Here is a 17,948-nt window from a genome sequence, read left to right as displayed (position 1 = left end):
CAAACCTGGACTCCTTCCCCAAGCGACTGCTACCACCCAGGAGGACAGAGGCCCTGGGCAGCACTCTGGTTGCAAGCCTTGAGTTGAATCTTTTGGGAGGCCCACCTTTGCTCTTACTTCTGCTTATCTTTACAGACCAAGGAAAGGGAAGGTCAGGCCCTCAGATCAGAGCCCTGCTCCAGATGACTCAGCGAGGAACTCATGGGGGGATTCCCAACCTGCCCTGGCAGGCCAGGAAGCTCCAGACCACAGGCTGAGTGGGACTGGCTCCTGCCTAACCCTCACAGTCATGGGTAGGTTGGAAGAGCATGTGAGGGAAGCCAGATCTTCAACCCAAAGCTGCATTGCTCTCTTACCATTATGCTAAATGCCTGAGGTGAAATCTCACAGGGTAATTTACACTTGAATTGTGAGAGCCACCATGTTCCACAGAGCCCTTTGTGACAGACACTGTGCTGAGTGCTTTACTGACAACATCTCCCTTAATCCTAACAATACTCCCGCTCCCAATGCCACCGCCACACCCAGCTAATTTTTTTGTATTTTTAGTAGAGAGATGGTTTTGCTATGATGCCCAGGCTGGTCTTGAACTCCTGGACTGAAGTGATCTGCCCACCTCGGCCTCCCAGAGTACTGGGATTATAGGCGTGAGCTGCAGTGCCGGCCTACGTTCTCCTTTTTTGTGAAGCCAAGACAGATGAAAGGGAAAACAGCAGCATTCTCCAAAAGTGGCTGGCCAGGGAAGATCGCTTCCGGACTCAGTGTCCCAAGACCCAAAGCACTGAGGAGGGACAGGAGTTCTCCAAACTTATGCTCCTTCATCGGGCCACTCATGACCCAGCTGCTCCTGCCTTGTCTTGGGGTACATATGAGGAGCTGTGTGTGGAGTCCTGGGACAGGAATTGTGTCATCCTTCATGACAACTTAGCAACAAAAACAACCTGAGAAGCCTGGTAGGAGAAGTGCAGACACTTGGGGCTGGGCTGAAGTCCTAAGCTGGGAGAGGAAGGGAAGGAGGAGAGGCCACACAGTGGTCACCAACTTTGGTAAGATGGGAAATTGGGAAAGAGGAGTGCTAGGTGCCAGGCCCAGTTCCATCACTTGTTCACCTATGGTTTCCTTATCAGGAAATAGGATAAAATAATAGCCTACCAATTTCCCATTGCTCCCATAAGGGTCACTGAGAGGCAGTGGAAATGAAAGCACTTTGCAGACTAAAGAGCTAGATAAATCAAAGCATCCCTTGATTTGATTACATCCCCAAAGAGCTGAGGGACACCGATCCCGCACACAAAGAGAAGTCCAGCCTGGTATGGTAGTTCATGCCTCTAATCCCAGCACTTTGGAAGGCAGAGGCAGGAAGATCACTTAAAGCCAGGAGTTCAAGACCAACCCAGGCAAAAAAGTAAGACCCTGTCTCAATCAATCAATAAGAGAGGTCCTCTCCCAAGAGGAACAGAGCATGCTAGGAGCACTGGCTTCTGTGGCATGTGCCATGGTGACCCCCCCTGAACTTCCGTGGTACCGCATACAGAACTTCTCAAAGCACTATTTTTTTTTTTTTTTTTTTTTTTGAGATAGAGTCTCCGTTGCCCAGGCTGGAGTGCAGTGGTGCAATGGCTCACTGCAGCCTTGATTTCCCAGGTTCAAGTGATTCTCCTACCTCAGCCTCCTAAGTAGCTGGGACAACAGGTGCACACCACTACGCCCACCTATTTTTTAAATTAGCGGATATAGAGATGGGATCTCCCTATGTTACTCAGGCTTCAAAGCACTTTTCATATACTCCACGGTCAGTCTCAGGATGTCAGATGTAGCTGTCTTCAACACCATCCCACCAAAATTGCCTTAGTTGGCTGGCACAGTGGCTCATGCCTATAATGTAAGCACTTTGGGAGGCTGAGGAGGGAGGATCGCTTGTGCCCAGGAGTTTGAAACCAGCCTGGGCAACATAGTGAGATTCTGTCTCTACAAAAAGTAAAAAAAACTAGCCAGGCATGGTGGCTTGAGCCTGTAATCCCAGCTGCTCAGGAGACTGAGGTGGGAAGATAACTTGTGCCTGGGAGGTTGAGGCTGCAGTGAGCTATGATTGCACCACTGCATTCCAGCCTGGGTGACAGAGCCAGATCCTGTCTCCTAAAAACAAACACACATACACACACACCTACAAACTGCGTTATTTTTATGTGGGGGAAACTGAGGTTAAAAAAGTTAAGCAACTTTTGCTGGGCATGGTGGCTCATGCCTGTAATCCCAGCACTTTGGGAAGCCAAGGTGGGTGGATCACCTGAGGTCAGGAGTTTGAGACCAGCCTGGCCAACATGGCAAAACCCCCATCTCTAGTAAAATGCAAAAATTAGCCGGGCATGGTGGCGGGCACCTAAAATCCTAGCTACTCGGGAGGCTGAGGCATGAGAATTGCTTGAACCCGGGAGGTGGAGGTTGCAGTGAGCCGAGATCAATTGTGCCATTTCACTCCAGCCTGGGCAAAAGAGCGAAACTCCATCTCAAACAAAACAAAACAAAAAAAACAAGATTAAGCAACTTTCTCAAGGTCACACAGCTAGTTAGCGGCTCAGTAAGGCACAGGGCTAAGGTCTCCAGATCTCTGTTCAGCAGTGTTTGTTTACACTATGTTCCTAATCCAATTATCTAATTTGATCCCCACAATCCTTTGTATACAACCACACCTGGTAACTTCTTTCTCTTTTTGAAATTTTTTTTTAGAAATGGGGTCTCGCTCTGTCACCCAGGCTGGAGTGCAGTGGCACAATCATAGCTCACTGCAGCCTCAAACTCCCAGGCTCAGCCTCAGCCTCCGTAGTAGCTGGGACTACTGGCACGCGCCCAGCTAATTTATTTTTTAGAGACGGGGTCTCACTATGTTGCCCAAGCTGGTTGAAACTACTTGTTTAATGTCTGATTTCCCTGTGAGGGCAGGATCAGGTCTATATCCTGAGCCTAGCACAGGGCTGCACATATAGTAAGTGCTGGGTGAAGAAAACTGAAAGCATTAGCCCCATGGTTGGGTGAGGGATGTGCCTAAGTCACATATTACAAAGGTCAGTGGTGGAGCCATCACTGACACTCTTGACCCCTGTGCCTGGTTCAGAGCCCTTTCTCAGGGCTCTAGCCTAAAATCCACATTTCCAGCCAGAATCTCGCATCTCTGAGATGCCACTGGTGGTGCCCCTCGTAAGTGCTGAGGAGTTTGCCTTCTCATAGGTTTTGTCCCAGCCAAGGCACCACCTCTAAGAACAGAATAAAGGTGCTAGGTGAGGTCAAACAAGCCTCCAGTTGCCATCTGCCTCCCCTTGATCAGTGTATGCTGTGTCCAAAGGCCCAAACCCTCCCCAGTTGCCATACCACCCTAAGGTAGGTTTTCCATGTCCTCAGGTGCCACTCCTCTCTTCTGGTTCTCCTTGCATCCTTCCTTGCCATCCAACATGTCTGCCAGGCAGAGACGAGGAAGCTCAACACTGCTTAACCTACTCCTTCCCCAACCAGGTCAGCCAACCCACTCTCCTGCTGGAAGGAGATAAAGAACCCCTTGATGTGCCCTGAGCAAGCCAGCCATACCAGGCACCTTGGGGAGCCCAGAGCTGTGACACAGCACAGTCACTAGCAGCCCACTGCCCACTTCAGAGGAAGGCCACAACTGGACTTGCTTCCTTGTAGCCAGAGGGCTCTAGAATGGACTCTGTAAGAGGCCAAAGCCACTTCAGCTAGTCCAGAGTCTTCCTACCTCTCCATGAGCCCACATGGCAGTCATGAACCAAGCCCTAATGATTTGCCAGCCTCTTTATCCTCACTGCTCCAGACCTCTTCAAGGTCTCACCTTTTAGGCCATTCTTGATTTTCCCAACAGGTCTCACTGCCTGCAGTCCAGCTCCTCTTTAGGTCACCTTCCATGCCAGACCTGAACTAACTTTTATGCAACAGAGGAGGCCTCAGCCTGACATTCAAGGCTAGACTCGGACCACCCAACCCATTTCCTTAACCTACCCTTGCTTCGTATCATCCTACTGCCTCCCGTTCTTCTTGTCGTCTCTGCCATTGGCTCAAACAACTGCTTTTGGGAGGGACATTGCACATGGGTCCCCTCTCATCCAAAGGACAGCCCTGCCTTGCCTCTTCTGAAACCTGGATCAAATGCTACTACTTTCTAGGCTCCTGTAGGTGGGGCTGGCTGCTTTTTCCTCTATACTCCCAGGAGAACTGCATGCCTTGATGACAGCCTTCATCATTCAACACTGGAAAGATTTGTCTGTGGTTCTATTTTTCAGCAAGTCTGTGAGTGCCTTGAGGGCAATAAAACACAGACATCTTGTTCAGCTCTGTATCTCTTGCCCAAATCACAGGGTCTGACAGAGTAGATGCTCAATAAATGTGTGGTAAATAAGCTCACTGCTAAGATGGATAAGCAGGCAAAAGTAAGCCTTGGTTTGCTCTCCCAGGCTGCTGGGTCTGCTGAGTCTTTCTCTACCTGAGGAGGCATTGAGTGCTAAGCTATGGCAGCCTCTGAAGACCCGGACAGGGCACAGAATGCAGTAGGGTAGGGTAGGAGGAGGAGAGATGGGAAAGGGAAGGATGAGAGAGAGAAAGCCAAAGTTGGCATGAAATCCTAGGTGGGGGCTTCTAAGCAGGTTAAGTATCAGGAGCATTGACTTGCCAGTGGGGTGGCCAGTACAGTTTTCTCCCTGCCAGAGAGGGTCTCTGGGCCCAGGATTGCGGCAATAGATTTACCAGGGGCAGACTAATCAGTTAAAGGAGGCCTCTTACCCCTCAAGTGTACTGTCTGCGGGATGAAGTGATCAGCTAGGATAATGGATGGATGATGGCAGGGCTCTGCTCTGGTTGGCAGTGCATCCTGAGCCTGGAGGCTCAGTTACCTTGACTGAGGAGGAGAAAGGGGAAGAGAACGTGCAGTGCTATGCAGCTAGAGGAGCACTGGGTGAGAGTCGGAGGACCTGGGATCCCTCTCTGATCTGGCTCCACAGTACACTGACAGCAAGAGTTCTCCAACCTTCAGATTCCTCACGGGTACAAGCAACATAATCCCTGCCTCATCTACAAAGTAACACTTCTTCCAAAAGGCACAGACTAGATATCAAAGTCAAATGGCCATTATGCAGCATGTTGGGGTCAGACCAATGCAATCCGGACTCTGGCCTATGGGAGAACTAGGCCAGGCCTGATCTGGCCATGCTTCCAGGACCTCTCCCAAGGATTTTCCTCGCTGTGCGTTTCTCCTGCTTGATGGCCATGACCTTTCATTGTACTGACACCTGCTTTGCCTGCCAGACTGGGAGGGAGAGGCAGCTAGATTCCTGCTAACTTCTGCCCTGGGTGTGAGGGCCTTAGGGACTGGTAAGCACCTGGCACCCTGCCCACTGCCACCTTAGCAAGGCATAGTCACTACTGGATTCAGTGTCAAGAAACAGGTTCTAGTCCCAGTTCTGCCATTTACCAGCTGGCAAACCTTAGGCACTTTCTCCTCGGCCTTCAGTATGCTCATTCACAGAATGGGGATAACCACCCCTCTCAGGGGAAGTGAGGATTCACCACAGGTTAGGGTTCATTCCTGCCCACAGGGGCTGGGCCTCACTGACACTCAACATTATAGCCAAAGATGGAAGTAGAAAATGAAAACATAGAACCACAAGCCGCTCCAGTCTTTAAGAGGCAGAAGAACTGAGCACCTACCCTGTGCCAGACTTTTTCAAACATTAGTTCATTTAAACCTCAAAACGATCCTCCAAAGTCAGTGTTATCATAACCATTTTGCAGGTAAGAAACTGAGGCTCAGAGAAGTGAAGCAACATGTCCAAGATCACATAGCCAGCCAGACTCTGGAGCTTGTGTGAGGAGGGAGCATACAGCACCTTCTCTCGCCCACCTCGGTATAAAGAGATTGAGTGGCTGGGCCAGAGCCAGGACTCACTGCCCCTTGGGAGGTCCTGTTTCAGGCCCAGATGCTGGTAGGACAAAACATCAAGTAGGTGCTACCGTCTTATCTCTTTCCCACAGCTTAGAGTTTCCCAGTAGGCGGACACACAGGCACCTTCCCAGCATAGCAGCTGGTGTGCCAGCTCCCTCCTTTACCAAGTCAGGTCTTGTCTGAGGCCCTAACACTCACAGCGCCACCAAACCGGATTTTCCTTTGAGGCTAAGAAGGGAAAAATGAGAGAAAATGAGAGGCCTGCAGTCTAGAGTCACAGCCCAGGGCCCCATATATATAAATGCCTCCTTCCAGATGGGCCACCCAAGGACCACCTCATTGCCAGCTCCATGCTCTCCTGGGATCTGTAACAGCTCAAGAAAAGTAGATGCTCTGAGTTTACAAATTAGAGAATAAGGCAAGGAGTCAGGATCTGGCCTGCCAGAAGGGCCCTGACCCTACTCCAATAGAAACTGGCACACAATAAACTATGAGGATGCCAATTAAGCCAGTTCTATGATTTCCAAAGTTGGCTAGTAATGAAAGGCCCAGGGAATGGTAACTGAAGAAGGCAATACTGCTGTTCCAGATGTTTCTCCCTGGGTCCAGCTCAGATCCCTTGCTCCCATAACAGGAAGCCAACACCCATGGGATCCCAGAGAACATAGCTCCTCACCTCATCTGGCCTGCAGACTGAGTGGACTGAGGCTGGGTGGGAAGCTCTCAGCCTCAGGAGGCCAGACCTGACAATCATGTAGGAAAACGAGAAGGTCAGGGACCACCTCTCTCAGGTCACCTCCCTCGGGCCAGCAGACCTGGTATACAACTTGTATCCTTCTTTCCCTTCCTGACCACTTCCTCTATGCTACAGAAGGGCCACCAAACAAGTCTGTTCTTCCTGCCCCAAAGTGACAGGAGGGATATCATCACTCCTCCCACCCTTTCCTGCTGAAAACATGTCTTTTGCCTCATCTGGTCCCTCCTGGACTTTCTTTTTTTGAGACAGGGTCTCACTCTCTCACCTACACTGGAGCGCAGCAGCATGATCTCAATTCACTGCAACCTCCACCTCCCGGGCTCAAGCGATTCTCCTGTCTCAGCCTCCTGAGCAGCTGGGATTATGGGTGCGCGCCACTACCGCCTGGCTAATTTTTGTATTTTTAGTAGAGATGGGGTTTCGCCATGTTGGCCAGGTTGGTCTCAAACTCCTGACCTCAAATGATCTGCCTGCCTTGGCCTCCCTAAGTGCTGGGATTACGGCCATGAACCACTGCGCTTGGCCCTTCCTGGGCTTCAATGCCCAACTCGGTCTCCAGACAAGCCAGAAGAACTAATGCTGTGGGCACTCTGCTCTATGCCTATGCCACCCACAGGATCATTTACTGGCTAGCTGCTTTCTTGCCTGTGGCTACTACTCAAAAGCAGACAGGGACTATCTCAGTCTCACTAAAGTTTCCCTGCAGAGTAGGCTCAAAAGACAGATAAGGTGAAGAAATGGAAAGGCCTAGGACTGGGAATCGGGAATTCCAGGTTTCTCACAGGCCTCCAGTTTATCTATCTGTATGCTAATGGCCATCTCTAAGGCTCTAAGGTCACTTTCAGCATTTTTTTTTTTTTAGGCAAGGTCTCCCAGGCTGGAGTGTAGTGGCATGATTTCAGCTCACTGCAACCTCCATCTTCTGGGCTCAAGCAGTCCTCCTACCTCAGCCTCCCGAGTGGCTAGAACTATAGGTGCATGCCACAAAACCCAGCTAATTTTTGTATTTTTTGTGGAGATAGGGTTTCACCATGCTGGCCAGGCTGGTCTTGAACTCCAGGCAGGCTCAGGCAATCTGCCCGCCTCAGCCTCCCGAAGTGCTGGAATTACAGGCATGAGGCACAGTGCTCAGCCTTTTTTTTTTTTTTTTTTTTTTTTTTTTGAGACAGGGTCATGTTCTGTCTCAAAAAAGAGCTGGGTGGAACACAGTGGCGCAATCTTGGCTTACTGCAACCTCTGCCTCTACTGCAACCTCCGCCTCCTGGGCTCAAGAGATCCTCCCATCTCTCAGCCTCCCAGGTAGCTGGGATTACAGGTGCCCACCACAATGCCCACCTAACTTTTTGTACTTTCTTGTAGAGACGGAGTTTCACCGTGTTGCCCAGGCTGGTCTCAAATTCCTGAGCTCAAGCGATTCACCTGCCTCAGCCTCCCAAAGTGCTGGGATTATAGGTGTGAGCCACCATGCCCCGCCACTTTCAGCTTCCTAACTTGAAATGTCTCCCAGTAAATAAGTATTAATTACTCCACTGCAGACTAAGGAGAAAAAGGTGAATGAGCCTCTTCCTAGTCCTGAAGCTAATCAGTCTAATGAACTGGTAATGACAACATACTCTTATCCTTCTGGGCTACTTCTATTAGCCTCATATACTGCTGAGAGAGTCGAAAGTGCTGAGCTAAGCCAGGGAAGGTAAGAGAAGGCAGGTGACTGCTAAGACACTTCTGTTCTACCTGTCTGACACCTGATGTCCTGCAGGGACCAAAGGCCATATTTATGGATGGTGAAGGCAGTGGAAACTGTACTGACCTGGGAGTCAGAAACCCTAAATCCAAGTCCTAGTTCTGCACTAATATGCTATGATCTTAAGCAAGTTATTCTTCTCTCTGAAGAGAGAGAGAAGGTCTGAGCTGGTCAATCTATTAAGATCCCTTGCAGGCCAGGCACAGTGGCTCACGCCTGTAAACCCAGCACTTTGGGAGGCCAAGGCGGGCGGATCGCCTGAGGTCAGGAGTTCGAGACCAGCCTGACCAACACGGTGAAACTCCATCTCTACTAAAAATATGAAACATTAGCCAGGCGTGGTGATGGGTGCCTGTAATCCCAGCTACTCAGGAGGCTGAGACAGGAGAATCACTTGAACCCGGGAGGCAGAGGATGCAGTGAGTCAAGATCGTGCCATTGCACTCCAGCCTGGGCAACACAGTGAAACTCCATCTCCAAAAAAAAAAAAAAAAAAAAATATATATATATATATATATATATATATATATCTCTTACAGTGCAGTCTATGGTTTTTTGATATACTCATACCATGTAGCTAATAGTCACTTGAGTAAGGTAGCCTGTGACCTGCTTTCTTACCCCCAGGGCCTGGCAACTTCCACAACCAAAATGTCTTGAGACAACCTTTGGCCCAGGGTAACTGAAATGGACTTCTAATCTGGAGTCAGAGTCCCCACCATCACCACAGTACCCATGAGTGCTAACGTTTCACTTCTCTAGCATAGAACATGGACTCCTAGCCTTCAACCACAAGACTGGGTTTAGGGCAGTCACCCTGAAACTTCCCATAACTTCCCCTTTATGGCCTTGGGCAGGGACTTACTCTTGGCTTTTTTGAAACCACAATATAAACTAAGTAGGGAACATCGAAGCTTTCAGATACCAGAGATTTTGGGTTGACCGACAGGCTCCACAAAGTGAGGGAGGGAGAGAGAACTGGACCTGGGATCTGACCTCAGTCCCAGCCCTACAGACAGCAGCAATGTAGAGGGTGTCTGCAGAGCCACATCCCGGGTTTGTGGTTGTGGGGTAAGAAAGACAGATGTCTGGCTGCCTGGTTGGGGACTACAGCCAAAGGGAGGTGCTTCCACTGGGGCCTCACTCTGCCCACAAATACCAGAGATATGCCCTCATTTTTCTCTTCATTTCTCAGACCCTTAGAAGGAAAGAAAGAAAACTAACATTTTCTGGGCCACTACTTGTGCCAACTGCTGTGCTAAGCACCTTCACATATCTGATCTCATTTAACCCCCAAGAGTAATGTTGAGAAGTGGGTGTTACTGTTGCCCTTTACAGTGAGTAAACAGGCTCAGGGATTCAGGATCTTGCCCAAGGTCACAAAGCTAGCAAGTGTAATTCCTTTTCCTAATATATCTCATTGCTCTGCACCCCAAGATGTGGTTGATTGCCTGATAAGCATGCAGTAGGAATTCTCATGCCCTAGCATTCTCCCACAAATCTGAGCTCTTCCTTCCAAGGTCCCATAAATGCAACTGGGAACTCCTTTCCCAGATCTCAAGACCACACCCCTCCCTGGGCCCTAATCCCAGGTGACTGCTCTTCAATTCAAAACACTCCAGGTCCCCACTAAGTTCTCACAAGTGAATCCCTGGGGAACTGTGACAACGCATCAGTCACGGGGAGGGTTCAGAATGAGGGGTGCTCTCTCTGGGTCCTGGACTAAGCTTAGCCTGCTGTGAGCCAGTAGGGAGGTATTGGAGGAGACAGATCCAGAGGGTGAGAGGGAACTCCCTTAGGGGAGGGGCCTGGATTTCTCCAAGGAAGAAGGAGGCCTGGTGAATAAGAGGCTTTAGGGCTGGGGAAAATCCCGGAAGTGACAGGGGTTCTTAGACAGTCAAAGGGCTTCCATAAGTCATGAGAGAGTCTGGGGTGACCTTGGACAATCTCAATTGGTCAGAGATGGGGAGAAAGGATATTCTCTGGAGTAGGGTCATGGCAGGGCCTCAGGAGCTCCTACTGGTGATTGGGATGGAAAGCACACATCAGGAGGGAGCCTTGTCATTTCTGTGCACAACACTGGTCTCACATGACAGGACAGCTGGGATGGGAGTGGGGTATGGAGTCCATCTTTTCTAAGGGGACCGCCCGCCTGTGCACATGATCTCTGAGGCCTGGGCTCAGGGGATTCTGTGGGGCACCGTGCGGCCCAGCTTGGAGGCAAGGTGCTAGCCCACTGCCCCACATTTCTCTGTCTGCTAGCTGGGTGTCTGGGTGCTCTCGGGATAGGACATCAGGGGGTGCTATATGAGCAGGGACCCTGCTGTCTCCCTGCCCGCCCCTGTCCCATGCCCAAGATCTGCCTTTGGGAGGAGGCACATGTTTCCAGGACACACACAGAGCCCATCTACTGCCTCCTGTGGCTGCTGGAGCTGACGGTCTGTCCTAGTGGTGGTGCTCCCTGTCGCCCTGTAGGTGCTGGGAAGGGGGAGTACCTGCCCACCTGTTGCCGGTGCCAGTGGAGGAAGCTGTGTATGAGGGGGTAGGGGGCCATTTTCTAACCCTTCCATGAGGAGAAGGGACTGTCTGTCCTAGGATGCGGCTGAGGGGAGGGAGGCGACCAATGTCAGTCCATCCAAAGGTATGTGTGCCTCGAGGAAAGGGTCAGTCTGTCCTGGGAAGGGGTGGGGGCAGGGCAGTCAGTCCTGAAGTCGGTCTGAGGTCTCTCGGTGTGGGGGCAGTGTGGGGGGCGGGGAGACAAGGGCATCTGTGGGTTTGTGGGAGGGGGAGGGATGGAGAATACGTGTCTATGGAGGGGGGCGCCAGCCATCTGGGAGCCTGTCGGGGTGGCAGAGACAATCATCCCTAAGGCCTTGGAGGCAGGGGTGGCTTTGGGGCAGTGTCTGTCATTCTGTTCCACTGCTGGGAGGAGGGCACAGTCGGTCCTTCCTGGGGGCGGGTCAGTCTGTCTGGAGGGTGGAGGTGGCAGGTGGAGGTGTGGGCCCGTCCGCCCCCTGGGTCGGAAGTAGGACTGCAAAGGGGGCGGGTCTGGGAAGGCAGGGATGGTGGGGGTGGGGCAGGAGAGGGAAGGGGGATTGGTGGTCCCTGCTTGGGAGGGGGACGTGTCGGCAAGTCCCGAGGGCGCCTCCGTCTGTGTCGAGGCCCCCCGCGTGGGTACCGCGCTCAGTCCCGACCCCCGGCGCTACTCACGCGCCCTCGGCGCCCTGTGAGCCCACGATGAAGCCGAACTTGTCGATGCGGCGCTCGGCGAAGCCGTTGGCCTCCGAGTCGGATCCGAGAGAGCTGAGTTCGTCTGTGGTTGCGGCGTCGGGGCCCTGGGCCAGGCTCTCCCGGGTTCCCGACAGGCTTTCCCCGGCCGCGGGCGCGCGCGGCCCATTCTCTCCGTTGCTCTTCGCCATCCCGGCCGCGCCCGCCGCCTGAGCCCCAGCGGCCACCTCAGCCGCCCGGCTGCCGCCGACGCCCCGCCCACGCGCGGCGCCTATTGGCCGCCGCAAGGGAGGGGGCGGGGCTACAGGCCCACCCGGGAGCTCTCCCCCCACGCCCAATGGGCGCCGCAGACCCCGGGCCCCGCCCACCTTCCCCGGCGGGCGCCAGCAAGCCCGACGTGAGGGGGCGGGGCAGCCGTCACCGCAGCCCTCCCCGCCCTCCTCTGGGCTGCCAATCACAAGAACTCACCTGGACGAGCTCGGGCTTTTCCGGGTTGGCCCCAAGCGGGGCCTGTCACCTACTGCAGAGCGCGAGCCAGAGGCCCAGGGCTTCCTCCATGTTCCTCATCTGCCTCCTGAGCCCCGCTCCTTGCGAGACCCCAAGGACGTGATAGGGATTGTTTCCCCCATTCATATATGAGGAACTCTGAGGAGGCCCAAGTGAGTTCAGGGACGCAGAGCGGCTTAAAGGCCCAGCCTGAGCGAGAAGTTTGGCAGTCCCATCGCACTCACTGCTTCTGGGGTTTTAAGTTATCTCGTGAGACCTAATTATTAATAATCACCAGCGTTTACTGAGCCACGCACGCCCAAAGCTCTACCTACATTCTCCTGCAGTCTTTTCCCCAGCAGTTTTATGGAACATAAACATACCATAAATTCACGTTTAAAGTGTACAAGATTTTTAGCATATTTACAAAGTTGTGCAGCCATCACAACACTCTAATTTTAGAACATTTTCATCACCCTAAAAGAAACCCCTACCAGTTAGCAGTCACTCCGCATCCTGGCTTCCCCAATCCCTGGCAACCACTAATCTGCTTTCTGTTTCTATAGATCTGCCTTTTCTGGATATTTCATATAAATGGAATTATACAATATATGGCCTTTTATGTCTGGATTCTTTCTCTTGAACATTTTCAAGGTTCATCCACATTGTAGCATGTATCAGAGCTTCTGGATTCACATCTGCCCCAGGTATGTCTGGCTCCACCCCTCCCTTTCCTGGGATAGGCCCACACTGCCATGAAAGACCCATACTGCCCCTCCTGGGAGCTGGGACTAGACCAGATTTTGTTTTTCCATTCATCAGTGATGGTCATTCGCGTGTTTTCAGTTTTTAGCCATTATGAATAATGCTGCTCTGACCATTCAGGTACAAGCTTTTGTGTGGGGGCCTATGTTCTAATTTCTCTTGGATAGATAAGGAAGAGTGAAATTGCTGGGTCATATGGCAACTGTTTAACCTTTTGAGGAAGTGACAAACTGTTTTCCAAATTGGTTGCAACATGTCTTGTAATCTCTTAGCAATGAGATATACACCATTATTAGTCCCATTTTACAGCTAAGGAGACTGAGGTAAAGTCAGGTAAAGTCAGTTGCCTAAGGTCCAAGAATTGGCTGTGAATAGAGCCAGGGTTCGAACTTAGCTCTTTTTTTTTTTTTTTTTTTTGAGACGGAGTCTCACTCTGTTGCCCAGGCTGGAGTGCAGTGGCACGATCTCAGCTCACTGCAAGCTCCGCCTCCTGGGTTCATGCCATTCTCCTGCCTCAGCCTCCTGAGTAGCTGGGACTACGGGCGCCCACCACCACGCCTGGCTAATTTTTTTGTATTTTTAGTAGAGTCAGGGTTTCACCGAGTTAGCCAGGATGGTCTCAATCTTCTGACCTCATGATCCACCTGCCTCGGCTTCCCAAAGTGCTGGGATTACAGGCGTGAGCCACTGCACCCGGGCTCGAACTTAGCTCTTACCAACTGCTTATATTTGGAGGGATAGGCCAATTTTATCTGTATGGGCTTAGCCCCTAGCAGCTAACTTCTGACCCTAGAGATTGTCAACTCTTGGATCTATAATGATAGCTCCTCACTTATGTCTAGTACTTTATGGTTTACAAGTCACATTCTATTGTCATCTGACACTCCCTGTAGACCTGTGGGAGAGACAGGCCTAGAGAGGGGAGGGGACTGGAAGACTCAGGCCTGGCTGCAGGGCCTGGGACAGACTGCTCAGGACCCCAAGGCAAGCCCCAAGAGGGGGCCTTGAGCCTTGAATGATTTCACCTTGATGCCATGTGGCCCGGACATTCTTGATGACGTCATCGTACAATCCTCACATTCCATGAGCTTCTGACTTTCCATAAACAAGGCAAGAGCAGACATGGGAGTGGGCACAGGCTATTTTGGTCTTAAACCCTCAGTCTGGGAGGATGTTCCTTCTCTTCAGTGACTGCAGACACAGTGGTGGGCTCCTGGTCCCAGCTCCCGGGAGGGGCAGTATGGGTCTTTCATGGTGGTGTGGGCCTATCCCAGGAAAGGGAGGGGAGGAGCCAGACATACCTGGGGCAGATGTGAAGCCTCAAGTACAGCAAAGAAAAGTATCCATGACCCTTTGACTTCATAATTCTATCCCTAGGGTCATATCCTAAACATGTTCTTACTCAGCTCTGTGAGGGCACAAATATAGAGACGTTCACCCCAGGGATATTTGGGGAGGGGGCAGATTAGAGACCCTGAGTGTTCATCTTTAGGAGATTGTATAGATGTTACCCCACTGATGCTTCAGCTTCTAATTTTCTTTAATCAAACCTCCAGGATTTGAATTTATGCTCTGTGATCTTGAGCAAATTACTTCTCTCTGAGCCCATTTCCTCATCTATAAATTGGAAATTGTGAAAAAATTCTTCCTTGGAAGAGCTGTTCTGAGACTTTAGTGGGACAGTATGCGCTAAACACCTGACACATGGAGAAGCCCAGTAAATAATGGCCAGGAGCTAGGCTCATGCCTGTAATCCCAGCACTTTGAGGCTGAGGCGTGTGGATCTCTTGAGATCAGGAGTTCGAGACCAGCCTGGCCAACATGGTGAAACCCTGTCTCTACTAAAAATTCAAAAATTAGCTGGGCGTGGTGGCAGGCACCTGTAATCACAGCTACTCAGGAGGCTGAGGCAGGAGAATCACTTGAACCCGGGAGGCGGAGGTTGTAGTAAGCTGAGATCATGCCACCGCACTCCAGCCTGAGTGACAGAGCGAGACTCCATCTATAAATAAATAAATAAATAAATAAATAAATAAATAAATAAATGCCAGGAGTGGTGGCATTTGAAGCTTGCAAAAGGAATTGCAAATTCATTATTGTCTTGCGTGTTCCCCAACACAGCCTATGGCTGCACCGGGGGAGTCTGCCCAATTTAATCTATGGCACATGGCTTGGGAGACTTCACTTCGTGGCTATGCCCCTCAACAGCTGGGTGTTCTTGTGTGAAATTGCTAACTTTTGTATTTTTTTGTAGAGACTAGGTCTCACTATGTGGCCTAGGATAGTCTTGAACTCCTGGGCTCAAGTGATCTTCCCACCTTGGCCTCCCAAAGTGTTGGGATTACAGGCATGAGCTTCCATGCCTGGCCAAACTCCAGAGTTCTTCATTTAATACACCTATAATGAGCCAGACATTAGTGCAGGGGTGTCCAACCTTTCGACTTCTCTGGCCACACTGGAAGCAGAATTGTCTTAGGCCATACATAAAATACACTAACAATATAGTTGATGAGTTGAAAAACATTGCAAAAACAAAAATCTCATAATGTTTTAAGAAAGTTTACAAATTTGTGTTGGGCCACATTCAAAGCTGTCCTGGGCCGTGGGTTGGACAAGCTTGCTCTGGTGAATAAGAGATGAAGTCCTGGCCCAACAGAGTTTACAGTCCAATGGAGGAGGGACATCATGAATAAGCATAGAGCATCTATCAGGCAGTGAGAATAAGAAAATAAAGCCAGGTAAGGTGTGGAGAATGCTGGAGTAGGGGTTGGGGAGGTGGTGAGGGCCGAAAATGAGGGAGACCTTCTGCAGGACTGAGAATAGTGTACAAGAAGCATGGCAGCGGATGCTGTTTCCCCTTGAAGGAGAAGCAGCCTGTGTTGTTAGATTGGAGTGAGAAAGCAGGAGGAACAGTGAACCAATGAATGAACGATCAAAAAGCATCTCTGCAGTATCACGTGGCTCACTGGAATACACAATTTCAGAGGCCTTAGGCAATGCTGTGGAACATCCTGGTGAACGTGCTGTTGTAGACATTCTTTTGAAGATAGAATGTGTTGATATACCAGAGTCTCATCCTGCTGGGGTCATTCCCAACAGCTGGGCTTGAGCAGCTCACATAGGCCCCTCTCCTGGATCCTGGAATGTGCAGTTGGCATGTACTCAGGAAACCTGTGAGCACTGGCCATGAGCCAAAAGTCCAGATGCCATCTTTTTTTTTTTTTTTTTTTTTTTTTGAGACGGGAGTCTTGCTCTGTTGCCCAGGCTGGAGTGCAATGGTGCGATCCTGGCTCACTGCAACCTCTACCTCCTGGGTTCAAGAGATTCTCCTGCCTCATCCTCCCAAGTAGCTGGGATTACAGGCGCCTGCCACCTGTAATGACAGTATTCTCTGTAATGCTCTATTTTAATTTTAATTAAAAGAAACTTTTTTAGAGATGAGTTCTCACTATGTTGTCAAGGCTGACTTTGAACTCCCTGGCTCAATCTTCTTAGCCTCCCAAGCAGCTGGAACTATAGGTGGGCCATTGTGCCTGGCAGCAGTTTATCTTGTCCTGCTTCATGGATTGTAGCATCCAAAAGTACCTAGAACTGTTGACTCACATGCTGGGAGCACTGGCAGGGCATGGTGTCAGGGAGTGGCAGTGCTCTGGTGGCAGGGCACTCACCAGGCGGAGTGTTCTTTTATTTAACAGTGCAGAATGTGTGTGTGTGTGTGTGTATATTTTTTTCTTTTTTAGACGGGGTTTCTCTCTTGTTGCCTAGGCTGGAGTGCAATGGTGCGATCTCGGCTCACTGCAACCTCTGCCTCCCGGGTTCAAGCGATTCTCCTGCCTCAGCCTCCCAAGTAGCTGGGATTACAGGCATGTGCCACCATGCCCAGCTAATTTTGTATTTTTAGTAGAGATGAGTAGGAGCTGGGATTACAGGCATGTGCCACCATGCCCAGCTAATTTTGTATTTTTAGTAGAGACAGGGTTTCTCCATGTTGGTCAGGCTGGTCTTGAACTCCCGCCCTCAGGTGATCTGCCCACCTCAGGCCTCCCCAAGTGCTGGGATTACAGGCGTGAGCCACCATACCCGGCAACAATGCAGAATTTAAAAAATGTAACAATGCCGGGCGCGGTGGCTCAAGCCTGTAATCCCAGCACTTTGGGAGGCCGAGATGGGCGGATCACGAGGTCAGGAGATCGAGACCATCCTGGATAACATGGTGAAACCCCGTCTCTACTAAAAATACAAGAAAATTAGCCGGGCGAGGTGGCGGGCGCCTGTAGTCCCAGCTACTCGGGAGGCTGAGGCAGGAGAATGGCGTAAACCCGGGGGGGCGGAGCTTGCAGTGAGCCGAGATCGCGCCACTGCACTCCAGCCTGGGGCACAGAGCAAGACTCCGTCTCAAAAAAAAAAAAAAAAAAAAAAAAAAGTAACAATGCAGAATAGTTACGAGCAAATCTCTGTATCTGGTAAGAGTTAATGAGCTGAGATCCGGCCACTGCACTCCAGCCTGGGCGACAGAGCGAGACTCCGTCTCAAAAAAAAAAAATAAAAAAAATAAAAAAAAATGATTGTATCTCCAAGATCTTACATTTTGCTTTTATTTTTAAAAAACTTCTAAAAATCTTATACACTGGTATGCATACCCATGAGTAGAGCTATATTATGCTTTCTTGTCCAATTACAGGATAAGTGAAATATGACGATTGCTAATAGTACATGTATTTCCATTCAAGTATATATCCTAACATAACCCAATATAACCACTTAATATATTCTCTAATACAATATATTAATTTTAAAGTAAAAGGGTTCTGATCATTACTGGCCTCCTCTAAGAGTACATGACAAGTACTTAAGTAGTGGGTAGAACTGAAATTCCTTATCGTCTACAATTCCTGGAGCCCTCTGTGTGCAGGTCTTCAAAATTATGGTGACTTAAGTGCCACCCCACCCATTTTCCCAGCAGTCCTGCAACAGGAACATTTATTCCTATTTCATAGTGTGGTCTGGTGGAACACAGCAGACAGTGTGGT

General features: G+C 50.4%; 1 protein-coding gene across 5 annotated transcripts in view; it reads right to left on the bottom strand.

The window, feature by feature from the left end:
* The window catches only part of TBC1D10A (TBC1 domain family member 10A), a 35,167-nt gene extending 23,112 nt beyond the window's left edge, over positions 1–12,055 (bottom strand). Inside the window, exon 1 of one of the 5 annotated variants that reach the window (XM_015150138.3) lies at positions 11,650–12,055. In XM_015150138.3, the coding sequence (XP_015005624.1) occupies positions 11,650–11,858 (209 nt within the window). In that variant the 5' untranslated portion in view covers positions 11,859–12,055. Of the gene's footprint in view, positions 1–11,359; positions 11,579–11,617 lie in introns of those variants that run through there. The other 4 variants (XM_077950064.1, XM_077950065.1, XM_077950066.1 and 1 more) reach the window with 4 other exon arrangements.
* Between the last annotated feature and the right edge of the window lie 5,893 nt (positions 12,056–17,948).

The sequence above is a fragment of the Macaca mulatta genome, chromosome 10, assembly GCF_049350105.2.
Source record: "Macaca mulatta isolate MMU2019108-1 chromosome 10, T2T-MMU8v2.0, whole genome shotgun sequence".
Lineage (NCBI taxonomy): Eukaryota > Metazoa > Chordata > Mammalia > Primates > Cercopithecidae > Macaca > Macaca mulatta.
The sequence above is the reverse complement of the archived record's forward strand: the minus strand, read 5'-3'. Positions and strand labels throughout refer to the sequence as shown.